This window comes from Manacus candei, unplaced genomic scaffold, assembly GCF_025592945.1.
Source record: "Manacus candei isolate 608988 ecotype Guabito, Panama unplaced genomic scaffold, ASM2559294v1 h1tg000553l, whole genome shotgun sequence".
NCBI classification, from domain to species: Eukaryota; Metazoa; Chordata; class Aves; order Passeriformes; family Pipridae; genus Manacus; species Manacus candei.
Window position 1 is genome coordinate 827 of NW_026138601.1, and position 17,334 is coordinate 18,160.

General features: G+C 71.1%; 4 protein-coding genes across 4 annotated transcripts; 1 reads left to right on the forward strand and 3 right to left on the reverse strand.

Annotated features, from left to right (window-relative positions):
• Positions 1-272: 272 nt before the first annotated feature.
• On the reverse strand, positions 273-4,362 carry ECSIT (ECSIT signaling integrator). Its single transcript, XM_051776507.1, has 8 exons — positions 4,300-4,362; positions 3,712-3,823; positions 3,063-3,539; positions 2,387-2,610; positions 1,837-1,891; positions 1,321-1,469; positions 661-763; positions 273-574 (listed from the first exon to the last, which is right to left on the reverse strand). The coding sequence occupies exons 1-8, from the start codon at positions 4,360-4,362 to the stop codon at positions 294-296; spliced, it is 1,464 nt and encodes a 487-aa protein (XP_051632467.1). The 3' UTR covers positions 273-293.
• Positions 4,363-5,383: 1,021 nt separating this feature from the next.
• On the forward strand, positions 5,384-11,021 carry CNN1 (calponin 1). The gene is made up of 7 exons (XM_051776510.1): positions 5,384-5,621; positions 7,539-7,660; positions 8,021-8,087; positions 8,195-8,332; positions 8,847-8,957; positions 9,419-9,565; positions 9,981-11,021. Exons 1-7 carry the CDS (start codon positions 5,559-5,561, stop codon positions 10,215-10,217), a joined length of 885 nt encoding a protein of 294 aa, XP_051632470.1. The 5' UTR covers positions 5,384-5,558; the 3' UTR covers positions 10,218-11,021.
• Positions 11,022-11,682: 661 nt separating this feature from the next.
• ELOF1 (elongation factor 1) lies at positions 11,683-12,963 on the reverse strand. Its single transcript, XM_051776509.1, has 3 exons — positions 12,666-12,963; positions 12,240-12,310; positions 11,683-12,135 (listed from the first exon to the last, which is right to left on the reverse strand). Exons 1-3 carry the CDS (start codon positions 12,779-12,781, stop codon positions 12,071-12,073), a joined length of 252 nt encoding a protein of 83 aa, XP_051632469.1. The 5' UTR covers positions 12,782-12,963; the 3' UTR covers positions 11,683-12,070.
• A 935-nt stretch (positions 12,964-13,898) lies between these two features.
• On the reverse strand, positions 13,899-16,749 carry ACP5 (acid phosphatase 5, tartrate resistant). The gene is made up of 3 exons (XM_051776508.1): positions 16,601-16,749; positions 15,093-15,444; positions 13,899-14,180 (listed from the first exon to the last, which is right to left on the reverse strand). The coding sequence occupies exons 1-3, from the start codon at positions 16,747-16,749 to the stop codon at positions 13,944-13,946; spliced, it is 738 nt and encodes a 245-aa protein (XP_051632468.1). The 3' UTR covers positions 13,899-13,943.
• Positions 16,750-17,334: the final 585 nt, after the last annotated feature.

Consider the following 17,334-nt stretch of genomic DNA (forward strand, 5'->3'; position numbering starts at 1 on the left):
CCCCCAGTGCCTCCAGTGCCCCCCCCCAAGACCCCCAAAACCCCCCTGGGACAACTGGGTTTGGAGGGGGAGGGATGTGGGGGCACTGGGGGGGGGGAAGAAAGCCCCCCCTGGGACCCCCAACTTCTCCCCTGGACCCCCCAACCCCCCCTGAGGCACCTCAATCCCTCCCCCCAGGCCCCCTAAACCCCCCTCAGGATAACTGGGGTTTGAGGAGGGGGTGACACGGGACACAGACCCCCCCGGACCCCCCAAAAACACGACACCCCCTCTCTCTGCACCACAACACCCCTTTATTCCCTCGTGCTTTTCGGGGGCTCTCCCCCCGTGTCCCCCCGTCCCTGCCCCTCGGGGGGCTCCAGCTCTGCCGCCGGGGGGGTCCCCGTGCCCAGCTGGGGGGGCTGGGACCCCTCGGGGGTGCCGGGGCGGGGGGGCCCCCCCTCGGAGAGGCGGAAGATGACGGGGGTGCTCCCCAGGACCGGGTTCTCCTCCTGCAGCCCCGAGATCCAGCGGCCCAGGGTGGGCCTGTCCCCCGCCCCCGCCACGCACAGGGCGAACACGGGACCCTCCTCCACTGCGGGGGGTCAGGGGGGGTCAGGGGGGGCACCGGTGACCCCCCCCAACACCCTCACCTGTGCCCCCCCCCCCCCAAAAACCCACCTTCGTCCACATCGAACTCCTCGTCGTCCCAGGGGCCGCGCTCCAGGTCCAGCTCCAGCTCCAGGGGGAAGTAAAAGCTGCGCTCGGGGTCCAGGGGGGGGTCCTGGGGGGGAGAGGGGGGGATTCTGGAATGTTCTTGGCGGGATGGGAGGGGGGTCACCCTCCCTGATAGGTCACAGGGGTCACCGGGGGCGGGGGGGTCTGGGGGGAGGGGGGTTTGCCTGTCCTCTTGTGCTGGGTCTGGGGGGTCCCCTCCCACCTGTCCTGGGCCTGGGGGGTCCTGTCCTGTCCTTTCTCACCTGTCCTAGGTCATGGGGGTCCCCTTTCACCTGTCCTGGGCCTGGGGGTCCCTTCTATGGTTATGGGGGTCCCATCCCACCTGTCCTGGGCTTGAGGGTCCCTTCCATGGCCATGGGCGTCCCATCCCACCTGTCCGGGGTCTGGGGGTCCCTCCCATGGCCATGGGGGGTCCCATCCCACCTGTCCAGGGTCTGGGGGTCCCTTCCATGGCCATGGGGGTCCCATCCCACCTGTCCCGGGTTTGGGGGTCCTGTTCCCTCTCACCTGTCCGTGGCCACGGGGGTCCCATCCCACCCATCCAGAGGATCCCCCCCTGCCCCCCCCCCACCCCCCACCCCCTCCTGGACCCCCCGGACTCACCCTGAGGTGGGGGGGCAGGGGGTCCCCCCGCAACACGAAGTAGCTCAGGCGGGTCCTGCGGAGCCACAGCGGGAATGGCCCCTCCACGAACACGGGCCGGGAGGGGCCGTGCTGGGCCAGCAGCTCCTTCTGCTCGGGGCTCTGGGAGCCTGGGAATGGGGGGACAGGGATGAGAGCCCCAAAACCCACCCCAGGGACCCCCCAAACCCACCCCAGCAACACCAAAACCCTCCCAACACACCCCCCAGCAGCTCCTTCTGCTCGGGGCTCTGGGAGCCTGGGAACGGGGGACAGGGATGAGAGCCCCAAATCCACCCCAGGGACCCCAAAATCCACCCCAGAAACACCAAAATCCTCCCAACCCACCCCCCAGCAGCTCCTTCTGCTCCGGGCTCTGGGAGCCTGGGAACGGGGGCACGGGGATGAGAGCCCCAAACCCACCCCAGGGACCCCGAAATCCACCCCAGGGACCCCAAAATCCCCCCAGGGACCCCCAAAATCCCCCCCACAACTCACTGACAATGTAGGGCTGGACAGAACCTTCGTCCTCCCCCGTGTCCGGCACCGGCGGCTGTTGGGGGGACGGGGGGGTCACTCGGGGTCACACAGGTGTCCCCACCTGGGGATGGCTCCCCTGTCCCCAGGGCTGCTCCCAGTGCCCCCAGGTGTGCCCCCCAGCCCCGTGGCCCCTCCAGATGTGTCCCCTACCCTTGCACCCGTCCCCACGTCCCACCTGGGGATGTTCCCGTGTCTCCGTGTCCTCCCCATGCGTGTCCCTTTGTCCCTGTCCCCCCCCAGGTGTGTCCCCCACCCTGTTCCCTGTCCCCCCACCCCAGGTGTGTCCCCTGCCCCTGTTACCTGTCCCCCCCCCAGGTATCCCCCCCACCCCTGTCCCCCCTCCCCTGTTCCCTGTCCCCCCCCTCCCCATCCCCCGTCCCCCCTCCCCTGTTCCCTGTCCCCCCCGTCCCCATTCCCCGTCCCCCCTCCCCATCCCCCGTCCCCCCGCCCCTGTTCCCTGTCCCCCCCCAGCCGTCCCCCCTGTCCCCCGTCCCCCCGCCCCCGTTACCTGCAGGACGGTGACCCGGGCGTCGGGGTCGTTGCTGATGCGCCGCAGCCCCAGCCGGGCGGTCTCCAGCCCCGGGGGGGTCCCGGGGGGGGGCAGCGGGTGGGGGTCGAGGTGGCGGAAGCGCGGGAGCCAGTACAGCATCCGCTGCAGCTTCCGCAGGGGGCGGCTGCGCGGCCCGAACACCCCCAGCAGCAGGAACTGCGTCTCCGCGTCCGGCAGCACTCCTGGGGGGGCAAAAACGTGTCCTGGGGGGGCACAGGGGGCATATGGGACATGGGGGGGGCATGGGGGGCACAGGGGAGGCTGCGTGGCCCGAACACCCCCAGCAGCAGGAATTGTGTCTCTGCGTCCGGCAGCACTCCTGGGGGGGGAGAAATGTGTCCTGGGGGGGGAGAAATGTGTCCTGGGGGGGCAAAACCATGTCCCAAGGGGGGGTGGAAATGGTCCTGGGGGGGCACAAACACGTCCTGGGGAACACGAGAGGAGATGGAGAACACGGAGCGACACGGGGGGGGAGGACGAAGGACACGGGGGACACGAGGGACACGAGGGGACACGAGGGGACACTGAGGGACATGAGGGGACACCGAGGCCACGGGGGCGAGCGGGGGGACACGGGGGGTTGGTGGCGGCCTGGGGGGGACCCGAGGTGCCCCCCGGTGCCCCCGGGACCCACCGTATCGCTCCATCTGCTCCAGCACCTGCAGGCCGCACTCCTGCTGGCGCGGGAAGGGGAAGAGCAGGCGCTGGACGGGCCCGCGGGGCACCCAGGGCCCGCGGGGGCAGCAGCCGCAGGAGCCCGTTGTAGGCGCGCAGGTCCCGCTCCAGCCCCAGCGCCGGCAGCGCCGCCAGCGCCGCCTCCACCAGCGCCAGGCGGCCCCCGCCGCGCCCGGGGGGCGTCCCCCGGAGGGCTGCCAGGAACGCCGCGGCCCCTGAGGGGTCCCCAGAGCCCGAGGGGTCCCCGGGGTCGCCGGCCCGGGGGTCCCCGTCGTCGTGGTGGTCGTCGTGGGTCTTGTGGGAGGGGGGATGTGGGGACGGGGTTTGGGAGGTGCCGCCCCCCGAGGGGTCACCCCGCGACCCTGAGGTGCCACCCCCTGAGGGGTCACCCCGTGAGGGGCCACCCTTTGAAGTGTCACCCCGTGAGGTGTCACCCCTTAAGGTGTTGCCCCCTGAAATGTCACCCCATGAAGGGCCACCCCCTGAGGTGCCACCCCCTGAGGTGCCACCCTGTGAAGGGCCAGGGGATGGGGGGTCCTGGGGGTCCCTGTTCTCGTCCTGTGTCCAGGGGGAGGGTTTGTGCCACGTCGGGGTCCCCAGGGTGTCACCCCTCGAGGTGGGGAGAGGGGACCGGGGCTGGGGAGGTTTTGGGGTCCCCGGGGCGGGGGGGACGCCCTCGCTGGGGTCCCGCGCCGGGCGCTGGCAGAGCCCCCGGGCGACCTGGGAGGGGGAAAAGGGGGGTTATACTGGGGGGGGGGTCTGGGATGTCCCCAGGTCACCCACGTGTGTCCCCAGGTCCCCCATGTCCCCCCCATCTACTCTGTGTCCCCCCAGCTCTCCCCAGACCCCCCCATGTCACCCCGTGTCCCCCCATCTCCCTCAGTGTCCCCCGTGTCCCCCCACGCCCCCTGTGTCCCCCCGGGCCCCCCATCAACTCTGTGTCCCCCCAGGCCCCCCATGTGCCCCCCATGTGTCCCCCTGTCCCCCCATCTCCCCTCTCCCCCCTGTGGCCCCCCATCAACTCTGTGTCCCTCCATGTCCCCCCCGTGCTCCCTCCCGTGCCCCCCCATCTCTGCCATCTCCCCCCGTGTCCCCCCATGTCCCCCGGTGTCCCCCAAATCCCTTCGTGTCCCCCATGTCCCCCTGTCCCCCCCTGTCCCCCCGTGTCCCCCCGGTGTCCCCGCGCCCCCCCTCACCCGCGGTGCCCCGGGGCCCCCCCAGAGCCGGGGGGGCAGCGCCCGGGCCCAGCTCAGCCTCATGTCGCGGTGGGGGTGACGGGGGTCCCCGCGGGGTCAGGGGTCAGAGGTAAGAGGTCACGGCCGCCCCCCGCCGTCCGCACGCCGGGTCTCCCCACAGGGCGCCGCCATCTTGCCCGTGACCCCGCGCTTCCGGGTGAAAGGGGCGTGGCCTGGCGGCTCAGCCAATGGCCGCGCGGATTTCATCGGGCGGGTGTGACGCGAGCGGTGATTGGCCGCGAGCGGAGGGGCGGGGCCAAGAGGGGTTCCCCCGTGACGTCAGAGAGGCCCCCGCGCTGAGCTCAGGGAGGGGGACACGCGGTGACGTCACGCGCGTCAAAGCGATGACGTCAGAGCCGCACAGGCTGCTATAAATGGGAACGGCGGCTCCGGCCGGGGGGGTGGGGGGGTTCCCGCAGTCCCGGGGGCGGTTCGAGGTCCCCCCAGTCCCCGGGGAGTGGGGGGTGGGCCTTGGGGGTCCCCCCAGTCCGGGGGGGGGTCTCGGAGTCCCGGGGGGGGAGGGGATGGATTGGGAGAGGGAGGGAGCGGGGGGGGGGGGGGCACATTCCCCGCCCGTGACGAACCTTCCCCCCCCCCCCAATCCCCCGGGGGGGCGGCGGAGTCCGATCCGGTGACGGCACCGGGGGAGGGGGACCAGGCGGGGGGGGGGGGAGAAACCTGAGATCGTGGGGGGACCCCCGCCCCACATTGAGGGTCCCAGGTTACCGGGGGAGGGGACCCAGGTGACGGGGGGGGAGGGTCACGGCACAGGGTGGGAGAACCCCAATTCCGCGGGGGGGGGTCCCGAGTGAGGGGGGGGGAACCCCGGAGTGCGTTGGGAGGGGGGAGGGCGGGGAAGGGCCGATTTGGGGCGGGGGGGCCGTGCCGGGACTCCCCCGCCCCCTTCCCCGGGATCCCCCCCCGGGATCCCCCCCGGCTAAATGTGGAAAAAATGACGCCATCACCCGCCCCGCCGTGACGTCAGCGCCGCGGGGGCCGCCGATTGGCCGCGGCCGCCCCGGCCCGGGGGGGCCCCGCGCCCACCGCCCACTTTTAAAAGTGGCGGCGGCGCCGGGAACGGGACCGGGAGCGGGAGGGACCGACCGAGGGCACCGAACCCGCCCGGGACAGCCCCGAACCCGCCCGGGACAGACCCCCCCGCTGCACCGCGACCGCCCCGAGCCCACCCGACCCTCCGCGACCCCCCCGCGACCCCCGCGATGTCCAACGCGCACTTCAACCGCGGGCCGGCCTACGGGCTCTCGGCAGAGGTCAAGAACAAGGTGGGCGGCACCGGAGGGTCGGGGGGCCCGGGGGGCTCCGGGAAGGGGTGACCGACCCGGGGGGGGGCGGCGGGAGCGGGCGGGGGTCGCGCAGGACCCGGCGGGAGCGGCGGGAGCGGGGGCGGGACCCGGCGCTGTCCCTGGTGCTGCCCCGGGAGGGGACGGGACGGGCACGGGGAGGGGGGGGCGGCCCCGGGGTGACCCCCCCCGGGGGTCCTCGGGGGTCCCACGGGGTGCTGGTTAATGGGTGGGGGTCTGGGGGCCTGGGGAGGGGTCTCGCAGCCCCCCCGGTGCTACCGGTGTCACGGTGGGGAGGGGGCGACCCCGGGGTTTGGGGGGGGGGGGGCGGCACCGGGGAGCCCCCCATGAGCTCCCGGGGGGTCCCGGCGGCGGCCGCCCCGTGAAGGGTTAACGGGGGGGTTCAGGGGGTCCCGGCGACCCCCGACCGCGCGGGGTGGGAGGGGGGGACAGTGGGGACCCCCCCGGAGGCTCCGGGTCCCGGTGGGGGTGGGGAAGGGGAGGGGGCGACTCCGGGGTTTGGGGAGGCGTGGGGGGGACACCGGGGATCCCCCCACGAGCTCCCGGGGGGGTCCCGGCGGGGTCCGCCCCATTGGGGGTTAACGGGAGGATTTCGGGGGGTCCCGCGGGGGCGGGAGGTGACGGGAGGGACACCGGGGGTTCTTCCTCGAGCCCCGGGGGGGTCCCGCCGGGCACCGGCCCCGTTCAGGGTTAACGGGGGGGTTCGGGGGGGCCCCGGCGACCCCCGGAGCCCGCTGCGGGCGGGAGGTGCCGCTCGGGGGGGGCTCGGGACCGCGACACGGGGGTCCCCCCGCCGAGCCCCGGGGGGGTCCCGCCGGCGTCCGGCCCGCGAAGGGTTAACCGGGGGGGATGTTTGGTGGCCCGGGGGGGCCCCGGCGCCCCCCGGCCCCGCCGTGAGCCCTTATAAGGCGGCGGAGCGCGGCGGGCGGGCGGCGGCGGCCCCGGGCCGGGGCTATATATGGGCAAAGGTTCGGCGGGCCCGGTCGCCCGCGGCCTCCCGGGGGGGGCGGGGCGGGGCGGGGGGGGGGTCCGGGCACCCCCGGCCTTCCCGGCTCCCCCCGCCCCTCCCGGGCCGCGGGAACGGGGGGACCGAGGGGGGGCCGGGGGGGACCCGGGGCTGTTCCGTGCTCGGGGCAGCCACCACGGCCTCCGTGTCCCCCCTGAGGGGGTCCCCGTGTCCCCCCCCGGCCCCCTGACGGTGTCCCCTCGTGCCCGGGGCAGTGTCCCCCCTCTCCCTCCGTGTCCCCGACAGTGTCCCCACATCCCCCACATCCCCCTGGGGGTGTCCCCCGGGGTTTCCATGTCCCCACAACCCCCCGACACTGTCCCCGTGTCCCCCCATCCCCTGACTGTGTCCTGTGGCCCCCGATGGTGTCCCCCATGTCCCCTTCACCCCTGACAGTGTCCTCATGTCCCCCCTGTCCCCCTGACACTGTCCCCTGTCCCTGTGTCCCTCCATCCCTGACACTGTCCCCTGTCTCTGTGTCCCCCTGACAGTGTCCCCATATCCCCATGTCCCCTCTGTCCCCCTGACACTGTCCCTGTCCCCCTGTCCCTCCATCCCTGACACTGTCCCTGTCCCCCTAACCATGTCCCCTGTCCCCCTGACACTGTCCCTGTCCCCGTGTCCCCCTAACCATGTCCCCTGTCCCTGTCCCCCTAACCATGTCCCCTGTCCCCGTGTCCCCCTGACACTGTCCCCTGTCCCTGTCCCCCTAACCATGTCCCCTGTCCCTGTCCCCCTAACCATGTCCCCTGTCCCTGTCCCCCCAACAATGTCCCCTGTCCCCGTGTCCCCCTAACCATGTCCCCTGTCCCTGTCCCCCCAACAATGTCCCCTGTCCCCCTAACCATGTCCCCTGTCCCTGTCCCCCCCAGCTGGCTCAGAAATACGACCCCCAGTGCGAGCGGGAGCTGCGGGCGTGGATCGAGGGCACCACGGGCCGACGGATCGGGGACAACTTCATGGACGGGCTCAAGGACGGGGTCATCCTCTGCGAGTACGGCCCGACCCCTGACCCCTGACCCCTGACCCCTGACCCCTGGGCCCTGCTGACCTGGCTGGGACTGCCCCCTCCCCCCCCAGTCGAGTCTGGGATCGTCCTCTTGGAATTTGGCCCAATATTGACCCTGTCCTTTAACCCCCCCACTGACCTCACCTGAGCTGACCCCTGACCTCTGACCCCTGACCACCCTCTTTGTCCCCAATCCTGGTCTTGACCACCCCCCTTTGACCCCTGACCCCGGCCCAAGTTTGGGATGATCCTCTCGGAGTTCAGCCCAGTTTGGACCCCGTCCCTCACCCCCCCCCCCGACCTCCCCTGGGACGACCCCTGACCTCTGACCCCTGACCCCCCCAGGCTCATCAACAAGCTACAGCCGGGCTCGGTGCCCAAGGTCAACGAGCCTGTCCAGAACTGGCACAAGGTGAGGAGGGGGGACCCCAAAATCGGGGTGGGGGGGTGTGGGGGGGGGTCTGGGAGCAGGTCCAGCTCCAGGACCCGCCCCCCAAACCCCCCCGACCCCGTTCCCAGCTGGAGAACATCGGGAACTTCCTGCGGGCCATCACGCGCTACGGGGTGAAGGCCCACGACATCTTCGAGGCCAACGACCTCTTCGAGAACACCAACCACACCCAGGTCCAGTCCACCCTCATCGCCCTCGCCAGCCAGGTGACCCCCCCAGGGGCTCGGGGTCCTGGGGGGGGGCAGGAGGTCCAGGGGGCCTCTGGGGGGTCCCCGTGTCCCAGAGACAGGTTTGGTGCTCCCCTGTCGCTCTCATCAGCCAGGTGACCCCCCAGGGGGGTGGGACCACCTGAGTGACCCCCCAGGAGGGTGGGACCACCTGGGTGACCTCCCCAGGGGGGTGGGACCACCTGAGTGACCCCCCCGAGGGGTGGGGCCACCTGAGTGACCCCCCCAGGGAGATGGGACCACCTGAGTGACCCCCCAGGGGGGTGGGACCATCTGAGTGACCCCCCCGAGGGGAGGGACGGTGTCTTGGGGTCCTGGGGGGCTCAACTGGGGGGTCCTGGGAGGCCCCAGAGGGTCTGGGAGGCTCTGGAGGGTCCCCCCATCCCGGTGTGGTGCCCCCTCCCCTGCTGGGGGGGGAGGAGCCCTGGGCGGGGGGTTTGGGGTCTCAGGGGGTCCCCCCGTGTCCCCCCCTGACCCCCGGGGTCTCCCCCAGGCCAAGACCAAAGGGAACAACGTGAGTTTGGGGGTGAAATACGCGGAGAAGCAGCAGCGGCGCTTCCACCCCGAGAAACTGCGCGAGGGCAGGAACATCATCGGGCTCCAGGTGGCACCGGGACATGGGGGGACATGGGGGGACACCTGGGGACAGTTGGGGACAGGGGGGGGGCACCTGGGGATTGTTGGGGACACGAGGGGGACACCGAGGGACAGCTGGGGACAGTTGGGGACACTTGGGGACAGCTGGGGACACTTGGGGACACGGGGGGGACACACAGGCACAGGACACAGTGAGCACGGGGGGGGTTTGGGGGGTGTCAGGACACGGGGGGGGTTTGGGGGGTGTCAGGACACGGGGGGGGAGGTTTGGGGGGTGTCAGGACACGGGGGGGAGGTTTGGGGGGTGTCAGGACACGGGGGGGAGGTTTGGGGGGTGTCAGGACACGGGGGGGAGGTTTGGGGGGTGCCAGGACACGGGGGGGGCCCGGGAGGGTCTCTGGGGACCCCCCGGGGGTGGCAGTGCCTCGGGGACAGTCGGTGACCCCGTCCCTGCCCCGCTGTCCCCAGATGGGCACCAACAAGTTCGCCAGCCAGCAGGGCATGACGGCCTACGGGACACGGCGGCACCTCTACGACCCCAAACTGGGCACGGACCAGCCCCTGGACCAGGCCACCATCAGCCTCCAGATGGGCACCAACAAAGGCGCCAGCCAGGTGGGCACACGGGGACGGGGGGACAGGGGGACACCAACATCACCAGGGGGACACAGGGACAGAGGGGACAGGGGGGACACCAACATCACCATGGGGACAGAGGGGAACCCATATCTCCCCGGGTGTGCCTGTATCCCCTTTGGGGTGCCCATATCCCCCCAGGGTTGCCCATGTCCCTTTTGGGGTGCCCATATCCCCTTGGGGTGCCCATATCCCCCCAGGGTTACCTGTATCCCCCCCAGGGGTGCCCATATCCCCCCAGGGTTACCCGTATCCCCTTTGGGGTGCCCATATCCCCTTCAGGGTGCCCGTATCCCCTTTGGGGTGCCCCTATCCCCCCAGGGTTACCCGTACCCCCCCAGGGGTGCCCGTGGCCGCCCCCCTAGCCCTGTGTCGCCCCCCCTGTCCCTGCCAGGCGGGGATGACGGCGCCGGGCACGAAGCGCCAGATCTTCGAGCCGTCGCTGGGGATGGAGCACTGCGACACCATGACCATCGGGCTGCAGATGGGCAGCAACAAGGGCGCCTCGCAGACGGGCATGACGGTCTACGGGCTCCCGCGCCAGGTCTACGACCCCAAGTACTGCGGCGGCCCCGAGCTCTTCGGCCACGACGGCTACGACGGCCACGACGGGCTCTACAACTCGCAGTAGCCGCCGGAGCCGCCGCCGCTTCCACCCCCCACCCCCGGCCCGCCCCACGCACCGCCCCAGCCACGCAGCACCGGCCGCACCCGCACCCGCCCCGGGACCAGCCCCGGGAGCCGCCCCGGGAAGGGGCTCGGGGGGAATCGGCCCCGGGATCCGCCCCGGGATCGCCCCGGGAAGGGTCTCGGGGGGAATCAGCTCCGGGAATGGCTCCGGGATCAGCCCCGGGGCACCGGGACCAGCCCTGGGATCAGCCCCGGGATCGGCCCCCAGAGGGATCAGCCCCGGGATCAGCCCCGGGATTGGCTCCAGGATCAGCCCCGGAGCACCGGGACCAGCCCCGGGATCAGCCCTGGGATCGGCTCCAGGATCAGCCCCAGTGGAAATCAGCTCCAGGATCGGCCCCGGGGGGAATCAGCCCCAGGATCAGCCCCGGGGAGGGAAATCAGCTCCAGGATCGGCTCCGGGATCAGCCCTGGGAAGGATCAGCTCCAGGACTGGCTCCAGGATCAGCCCCGGGGAGAATCAGCCCCGGGATCAGTCCCAGGATCAGCCCGGGGAGGGTTCTGGGGGAAAACAGCTCCGGGATCAGCCCCGGGATCGGCCCCAGGCTCAAGAAGCCCTGGGGAGGGTCCTGGTGGGGGGTTGGACCCTGGGATGGGCCCCGGGAGGAGGGGGGGTGACCCCCCGATCAGCCCCGGGGGGATCAAACCCAGGGGGAAACGGGGGGGTCCGACCCCGAGCCCGGGGGGATTGACCCCGGGGGGAAACGGGGGGATCCAACCCCGGGATTGACCCCGGGGGGCTCCAGTCCCGGGGGTCTCCAGTCCAGGACCGGCCCCGGGGGGGGGAGGGAGGGGGACGGGAATTGGCCCCAGGATCGGCCCCGGAATCGGCCCCGGGGGGGGTTTTTGGCCCCGGGGGGGTTCGGCCCCTGCCACGTGTGAAGCCACTGAGGCACAAAATAAAAGCCACACGCAAAAGGTGACACCTGGGGGGTGTTGGGGACACACCGAGGGACGGGGGGGGGGACACAGGGATGGGGGGGACACACAGAGGGACGGGGGGGGACATGGGGATGGGGGGGACAGGGACAGGGGGGGACATGGGGACAGGTGGGACACATCGAGGGATGGGGGGGACACAGGGATGGGGGGAACACGGAGACAGGGGGGAGATGGGGACGGGGACACACTGAGGGACGGGAGTGGGACATGGGGACAGGGGGGACACAGGGACAGGGTGGGGGGACCCCCACACACGTGGGGGCAGGGCCAGGGGGACACCAGAGGGGAACAGGGACAGGGGGACACGGGAGGGGGACGAGGGGACAGCTGGACATTAAAGGGGACAGAGGGGACAGCTGGACATTAAAGGGGACAGAGGGACATTGGAAGGAGGGACAGAGGGACACCAGAGGGGACAGGAGGGGGACACCGAGGCACAGAGGGACAGCAGGACGTTGCAGGGGGACATTGGAAGGGGGACAGGGGGACATTGGAAGGGGACGAGTGGCACCAACTCAGGGCGTTTATTGCAGGGCAGCTCTCCCAAAACACAGCACCCCAACCCCTGTCCCCGTGTCCCCCCCCCCCCGTCCCCCCTGCCCTGGGGACAAGGACAAGTCCCAGCGGGGTCAGGGGAGCCCCCAACCCCCCCCAAAGAGCAGGTGGCCCCATCCTGGGGACAGGTTTGGGGACAGGGAATGGCCCCCCCCGTGCCAGGTCCTTGGGGGGTGTCACTGGGTCCTGGGGGGCATCAGGAGGTCCTGGGGGCGGTGTCATCCCCCTGGGGGTCTATGGGGGGGGTCTGTGCCCCCCAGAGGGGGTCTGGGGGGGTCTCTGTGCCCCCCCCGGGCACTATTGATTGGCAGCTTCGCAGGCATCGATCCAGTCGCTGTAAACGTCCACGGGCTCCGACAGGTCTGGGGGGCTGTTAAGGCTCCAACGGGGGGCTGGGGGGTCCCGGGGGGTCTCAGGGGGCATCGGGGGGGTCTCAGGGGGCACCGGGGGGTCTCAGGAAGGATACAGGTGATGGGGGTCTGGAACTCCTCCAGGCACACGGTGCAGGAAATGACCCCCGTGTTCCGGGCTCGGTCCCTGGGGGGGGGGACAGGGAGGGTTGGGACCCCCCCCCACGGGCCGTGTTCCCCCCTCGGGGCACACTCCGGACCTCTCCGGGCCGTTCCCCATCCCCGCGTGTCTCCCCCGCCCCCGTGTCCCCCCCGAGGGCCCTTTTCCCCCCTCCGTGTCCCCGCTGTGACCCCCTCGGGGCTCTTTCCCTCCCCGGTGTCCCCCCCCAGTGTCGCTCCCTCCCCCTTCGTGTCCCCCCGGTTTTTCCCCCCCTTCCCGTACCCCCGTCCCCGTGTCCCCCCCCCCGGTGTCCCCTCCCTGTCCCCCCCCGGTGTCCCCTCCCTGTCCCCCCCCCCGGTGTCCCCCATCCCCCCTTTCTTACATCTTGACGTCGCAGGATTTCTCGTGGTTGCAGAAGGGACACGTGAACTGCGTCTCGAGCGTCCCCGTCATCTTCTTCTTCGGCGGCGGCTTCCGCTTCGACTTGCGGCGGCCCATGGCGGCACCGGCACCGGGAGCGGCGGCCGCGGCACCGGGAGCCGCCTCGGAGCGGCCGCGACCCGCTGCGGGAGCGGCTCGACCCCTCCTGGGACCGGCTCGACCCCCCCAGGACCCTCCGGGACCCCCCGAACCCCTCCCGGGACCCGCCGGTTCCTCCCGCTCCGCTCCCGCCGCGCACCCGGAAGCGCCGCCTCGCCGCCCTCAGCCAATCAGCGCCCGGGAACGGCGACCTCTCCGCCACGTGACGCGCGGGCGCAACGGCTATTGGATGATGGGAGCAACACCTCATCCAATAGGCGATGAGGGGAGGGCGTAGGAAGTCACGTGCGCCCACACGTGACTCGCAGCGTTGTCCCGCCCACTGAATGATGGACGGACAGTTCTGCCAATCAGCAGCGGGGCGCCAACACCACGCGACCACCGGGGTTATGCCGCCCATTAAATGATTGACGCGCAGCTCAGCCAATCAGCAGCATGGGTGGGCGGGGCCGCCGTTATCGCGTTTTTGGGACGAAAAGCGGCGGTTTTGGGTCCGTTAAAGGCGGAGGCGCCGTTCAAAGCGTTTATTGGGGGTCAGGGGACACGGGGTTCCCGCCCTGTGTCCTCCAGATAAGGGAGGGGGTCACAGTGTCCCCCAGGTGAGGGGCCATGGGGGTCCCTGAGGTCAAGGGTCATGGGGGTCCCTGAGGTCAGGGGACACAGGGGTCCCCAAGGTCAGAAGTCAGGGGGGTCCCAGGACAGGGGTCCCCAAGGTCAAGGGTCAGTGTCCCCTAGGGTCAGGGGTCACAGGGATTCCTGAGGTCAGGGGTCACAGTGTCCTCCAGGCGAGGGGTCAGCGGTCTTGGGGGGGGGGGTGTCCCTGAGATCAGAGGTCATGGTGTCTCCCAGAGGTCATGGGAGAGTCAGATGTCCCGGGGGGGTGCATCAGATGTCCTGGGGGGGGGATCAAATGTCCTGGGGGGTCAGGAGTCAGATGTCCCTGGGGAAGCAGGGGTCAGATATCCTGGGGGGTCAGGGGTCAGATGTCCCTGGGGGGTCAGATGTCCTGGGGGGTTAGATGTCCCAGGGGGGGTCAGATGTCCTGGGGGGTCAGGTGTCCTGGGGGATCAGGGGTCAGATGTCCCTGGGGGGTAGGGTCAGGGGTCAGCTGTCCTGGGGGTCAGACGTCCCGAGGGGGGAGGGTGACCCGGAACAGGACCCGCCCCGTGGACTCCAGGAAGGTGACGGTGGCCCCCGAGGGCTCCAGGCGCACGTGGGCAAAGCCCCCCGGGGCCGTGGGGGTCCCGAAGAAGAAGCGCAGGGAGCCGGGGGGGACGGAGCCCTCGTGGGGCCGCGAGTCCTCCAGGAAGTTCCCGGCCCCGCTCACGATGTAGCCCACCCCCCCCTCCTCCAGGTACTGCTGGGGGAGAAGGGTGGGATCAGGGGGGGACACGGCCCTGGGACCCCCAGAAACACCCCTGAGACCCCCAAAACACCCCTGGGACCCCCAAACACAGCCCTGGGACCCCCAGGATACCTGGGACCACCCCCCCCTCCTCCAGGTACTGCGGGGGGAGAAGGGCGGGATCAGGGGGGGACACGGCCCTGAGACCCCCAAACACAGCCCTGGGACCCCCAAAACACCTATGGGATCCCCAAACACAGCCCTGGAACCCCCAGAATCACCCCTGGGACCCCCCAAACACCCCTGGGACCCCCAAACACAGCCCTGGGACCCCCAGACACAGCCCTGGGACCCCCAAAAGCACCCCTGGGAGGGACACACAGCTGGGACCCCCAAACACACCCCTGGGACCCCCAGACACCCCCCTGCTTTCACCCCCCATTCCTGCTTTCATCCCCTCCCACCTGAGTCCCCCCCAGGGACAGGTTTCGGGGGTTCCCCTCCCATCTGGACACCCGGGGGTGGTTCTATGAGGGTCCCCTCTCATCCAAGTCCCCCCCCGGACAGGTTTCAGGGGGTCCCCTCCCACCTGGGGGTGGGTCTGGTTTCATCTCCTCCCACCTGGATCCCCCAGGGACAGGTTTTGGGGGTCCCCTTTCATCCAAGTCCCCCCCCCCCAGACAGGTTTTGGGGGTCCCCTCCCACCTGGACACCCGGGGGTGGTTCTATGACCGACCCCTTCCCACCCGAGTCCCCCCCGGACAGGTTTTAGGGGGTCCCCTCTCATCCAAGTCCCCCCCCTAGACAGGTTTTGGGGGTCCCCTCCCCGCTGGGTGCCCCGGGGGTGGTTCTACGAGTGTCCCCTTCCCCCGTGCCCCCCCGTGCCCCCCCCCCATGCCCCCCGTGCCCCCCGTGCCCCCCGACCTGCAGGTTGTGGTCGTGCCCGCTGAGGTAGGCGCTGACCCGGTGCCGGCGGAGCAGCGGGCGCAGGAGCCGCAGCAGGCACGGCGTGGGGCCGTGCTTGCCCACGGACCAGAGCGGGTAGTGCCCGGCCACCAGCACGAACCGCGCCCCCCGCGCCCCCTCCAGCTGCCCCCGCAGCCAGCCCAGCTGCGCCGCCGCCGCCGCCGCGTCCCGGGGGCCCCCCGGGCCCTCCCCGGCCCCGAAATCGTCCGAGTGGCCGCAGAGCAGCTCCGTGTCCAGCACCAGCAGCCGGGCAGTGGCGTTGGAGCCCGGGATGTGCAGCCGCAGGCTGTAGTAGGGGTGGGGGAAGTGCCTGCGGGACGGGGGGGACAGTCAGGGACAGGGGGGGACATCGTGGGGACACCCCAGAAACAGGGACAGGGGGTTGTAGGGGTGGGGGAAGTGCCTGCGGGACAGGGGGGGACATCGTGGGACATCGTGGGGACACCCCAGGGACAGGGACAGGGCGTTGTAGGGGTGGGGGAAGTGCCTGCGGGACGGGGGGGGACAGGGGGGGACAGTCAGGGACAGGGGGGGACATCGTGGGGACACCCCAGGGACAGGGACAGGGTGTTGCAGGGGTGGGGGAAGTGCCTGCGGGACGGGGGGGGACAGGGGGGGACAGTCAGGGACAGGGGGGGACATCGGGGGGACACCCCAGGGACAGGGACAGGGTGTTGTAGGGGTGGGGGAAGTGCCTGCGGGACGGGGGGGGACAGTCAGGGACATGTGGGGACACTGTGGGGACATCGGGGGGACATCGTGGGGACATCCCAGGGACAGGGACAGGGCGTTGTAGGGGTGGGGGAAGTGCCTGCGGGACGGGGGGACATCGTGGGGACATTGTGGGGACACCCCAGGGACAGGGACAGGGTGTTGTAGGGGTGGGGGAAGTGCCTGCGGGACAGGGGGACATCGTGGGACATCGGGGGGACATCGGGGGGACATCGGGGGGACATCCCAGGGGCAGGAACAGGGGGTTGTAGGGGTGGGGGGAGTGCCTGCGGGACAGGGGGACACGTGGGGACAGTCAGGGACAGGGGGGGACACTGTGGGGACATCGTGGGGACACCCCAGAGCCGGGGACAGGGCGTTGCAGGGGTGGGGGAAGTGCCTGCAGGGCAGGAGGACAGTCAGGGACATATGGGGACATCGGGGGGACATCGTGGGGACACCCCAGAGCCCGGGACAGGGCGTTGCAGGAGTGGGGGAAGTGCCTGCGGGACAGGGGGACACGTGGGGACAGTCAGGGACGGGGGGGACATCAAAGGGACACTGTGGGGACACCCCGAAGGGGCTCGAGGACCTTTGGGGACCCCTGAGGACACCATGGGGACAACCCAAGGGGACTTGGGGACCCTTGGGGCCCTGTGGGGACCCTCGGGGACATTGTGGGGACCCTCGGGGACCCTGTGGGGACCCTTGGGTGACCTCAGGGACACTGTGGGGACCCTCGGGGCCCCTGGTACCAGCGGGGGTTGTGGTGGCTGTAGCGCAGCTGGGCCGTGACGTTCCCGGCGTGGTCGTGGTTCCCGGCCATGACGTACCAGGGGACCCCCGAGAGCCCCGGGGACACGAACACCCGCTCGAAGGTGGCCTGGGGGGACAGGGGGGACATGGGGGGGACATCAGAGGGACAGGGGGGACATTGGGGGGACATGGGGGGACATTGGGGGGACATTGGGGGACATCAGGGGACACGAACACCCGCTCGAAGGTGGCCTGGGGGGACAGGGGGGACATTGGGGGGACATGGGGGGACATTGGGGGGACATTGGGGGACATCAGGGGACACGAACACCCGCTCGAAGGTGGCCTGGGGGGACAGGGGGGACATTGGGGGACATCAGGGGACATCAGGGGACATCAGGGGACATTAGGGGACACGAACACCCGCTCGAAGGTGGCCTGGGGGGACAGGGGGGACATCAGGGGACATGGGGGGACATGGGGGGGGGCAGAGAGGGGCACGGGGGTATGGGGACACAGGGACACAGGGGGACATGTCCCCCCCATGGGGCCTGTCTCCCCAGATTCTGGGGTGTTCCCCCTGAATTTTGGGTTGTTCCCCCCAGATTTCAGGGATGTGTCCCCCCAGAATTTCGGGTTGTTCCCCCCCAGATTTGGGGATGTGTCCCCCTGAATTTTGGGGGTGTCCTCCCCGGATTTTGGGGTGTGTCCCCCTGAATTTTGGGTCGTTCCC

Bases quoted from the DNA above. Each gene is read 5' to 3' on its own strand.
- ECSIT (XM_051776507.1), bottom strand. From the start codon at position 4,362: ATGAGGCTGAGCTGGGCCCGGGCGCTGCCCCCCCGGCTCTGGGGGGGC. The intron at 3,540-3,711 runs GTGACACCCTGG...CAACACCTTAAG, and splicing joins CCCTCTCCCCACCTCGAGGG to GGGTGACACCTCACGGGGTG. The intron at 2,611-3,062 runs GTGGGTCCCGGG...TTGCCCCCCCAG, and splicing joins GGAGCAGATGGAGCGATACG to GAGTGCTGCCGGACGCGGAG.
- ACP5 (XM_051776508.1), bottom strand. From the start codon at position 16,749: ATGTCCCCCCTGTCCCCCCAGGCCACCTTCGAGCGGGTGTTCGTGTCC. The intron at 15,445-16,600 runs GTACCAGGGGCC...CCCGTCCCGCAG, and splicing joins AGCCACCACAACCCCCGCTG to GCACTTCCCCCACCCCTACT. The intron at 14,181-15,092 runs GTCGGGGGGCAC...CTCCCCCAGCAG, and splicing joins GGCACGACCACAACCTGCAG to TACCTGGAGGAGGGGGGGGT.
- CNN1 (XM_051776510.1), top strand. From the start codon at position 5,559: ATGTCCAACGCGCACTTCAACCGCGGGCCGGCCTACGGGCTCTCGGCA. The intron at 5,622-7,538 runs GTGGGCGGCACC...TGTCCCCCCCAG, and splicing joins CGGCAGAGGTCAAGAACAAG to CTGGCTCAGAAATACGACCC. The intron at 9,566-9,980 runs GTGGGCACACGG...TGTCCCTGCCAG, and splicing joins CCAACAAAGGCGCCAGCCAG to GCGGGGATGACGGCGCCGGG.
- ELOF1 (XM_051776509.1), bottom strand. From the start codon at position 12,781: ATGGGCCGCCGCAAGTCGAAGCGGAAGCCGCCGCCGAAGAAGAAGATG. The intron at 12,311-12,665 runs GTAAGAAAGGGG...CCCCCCCCCCAG, and splicing joins AAATCCTGCGACGTCAAGAT to GGACCGAGCCCGGAACACGG. The intron at 12,136-12,239 runs GTATCCTTCCTG...ACAGCCCCCCAG, and splicing joins GTTCCAGACCCCCATCACCT to ACCTGTCGGAGCCCGTGGAC.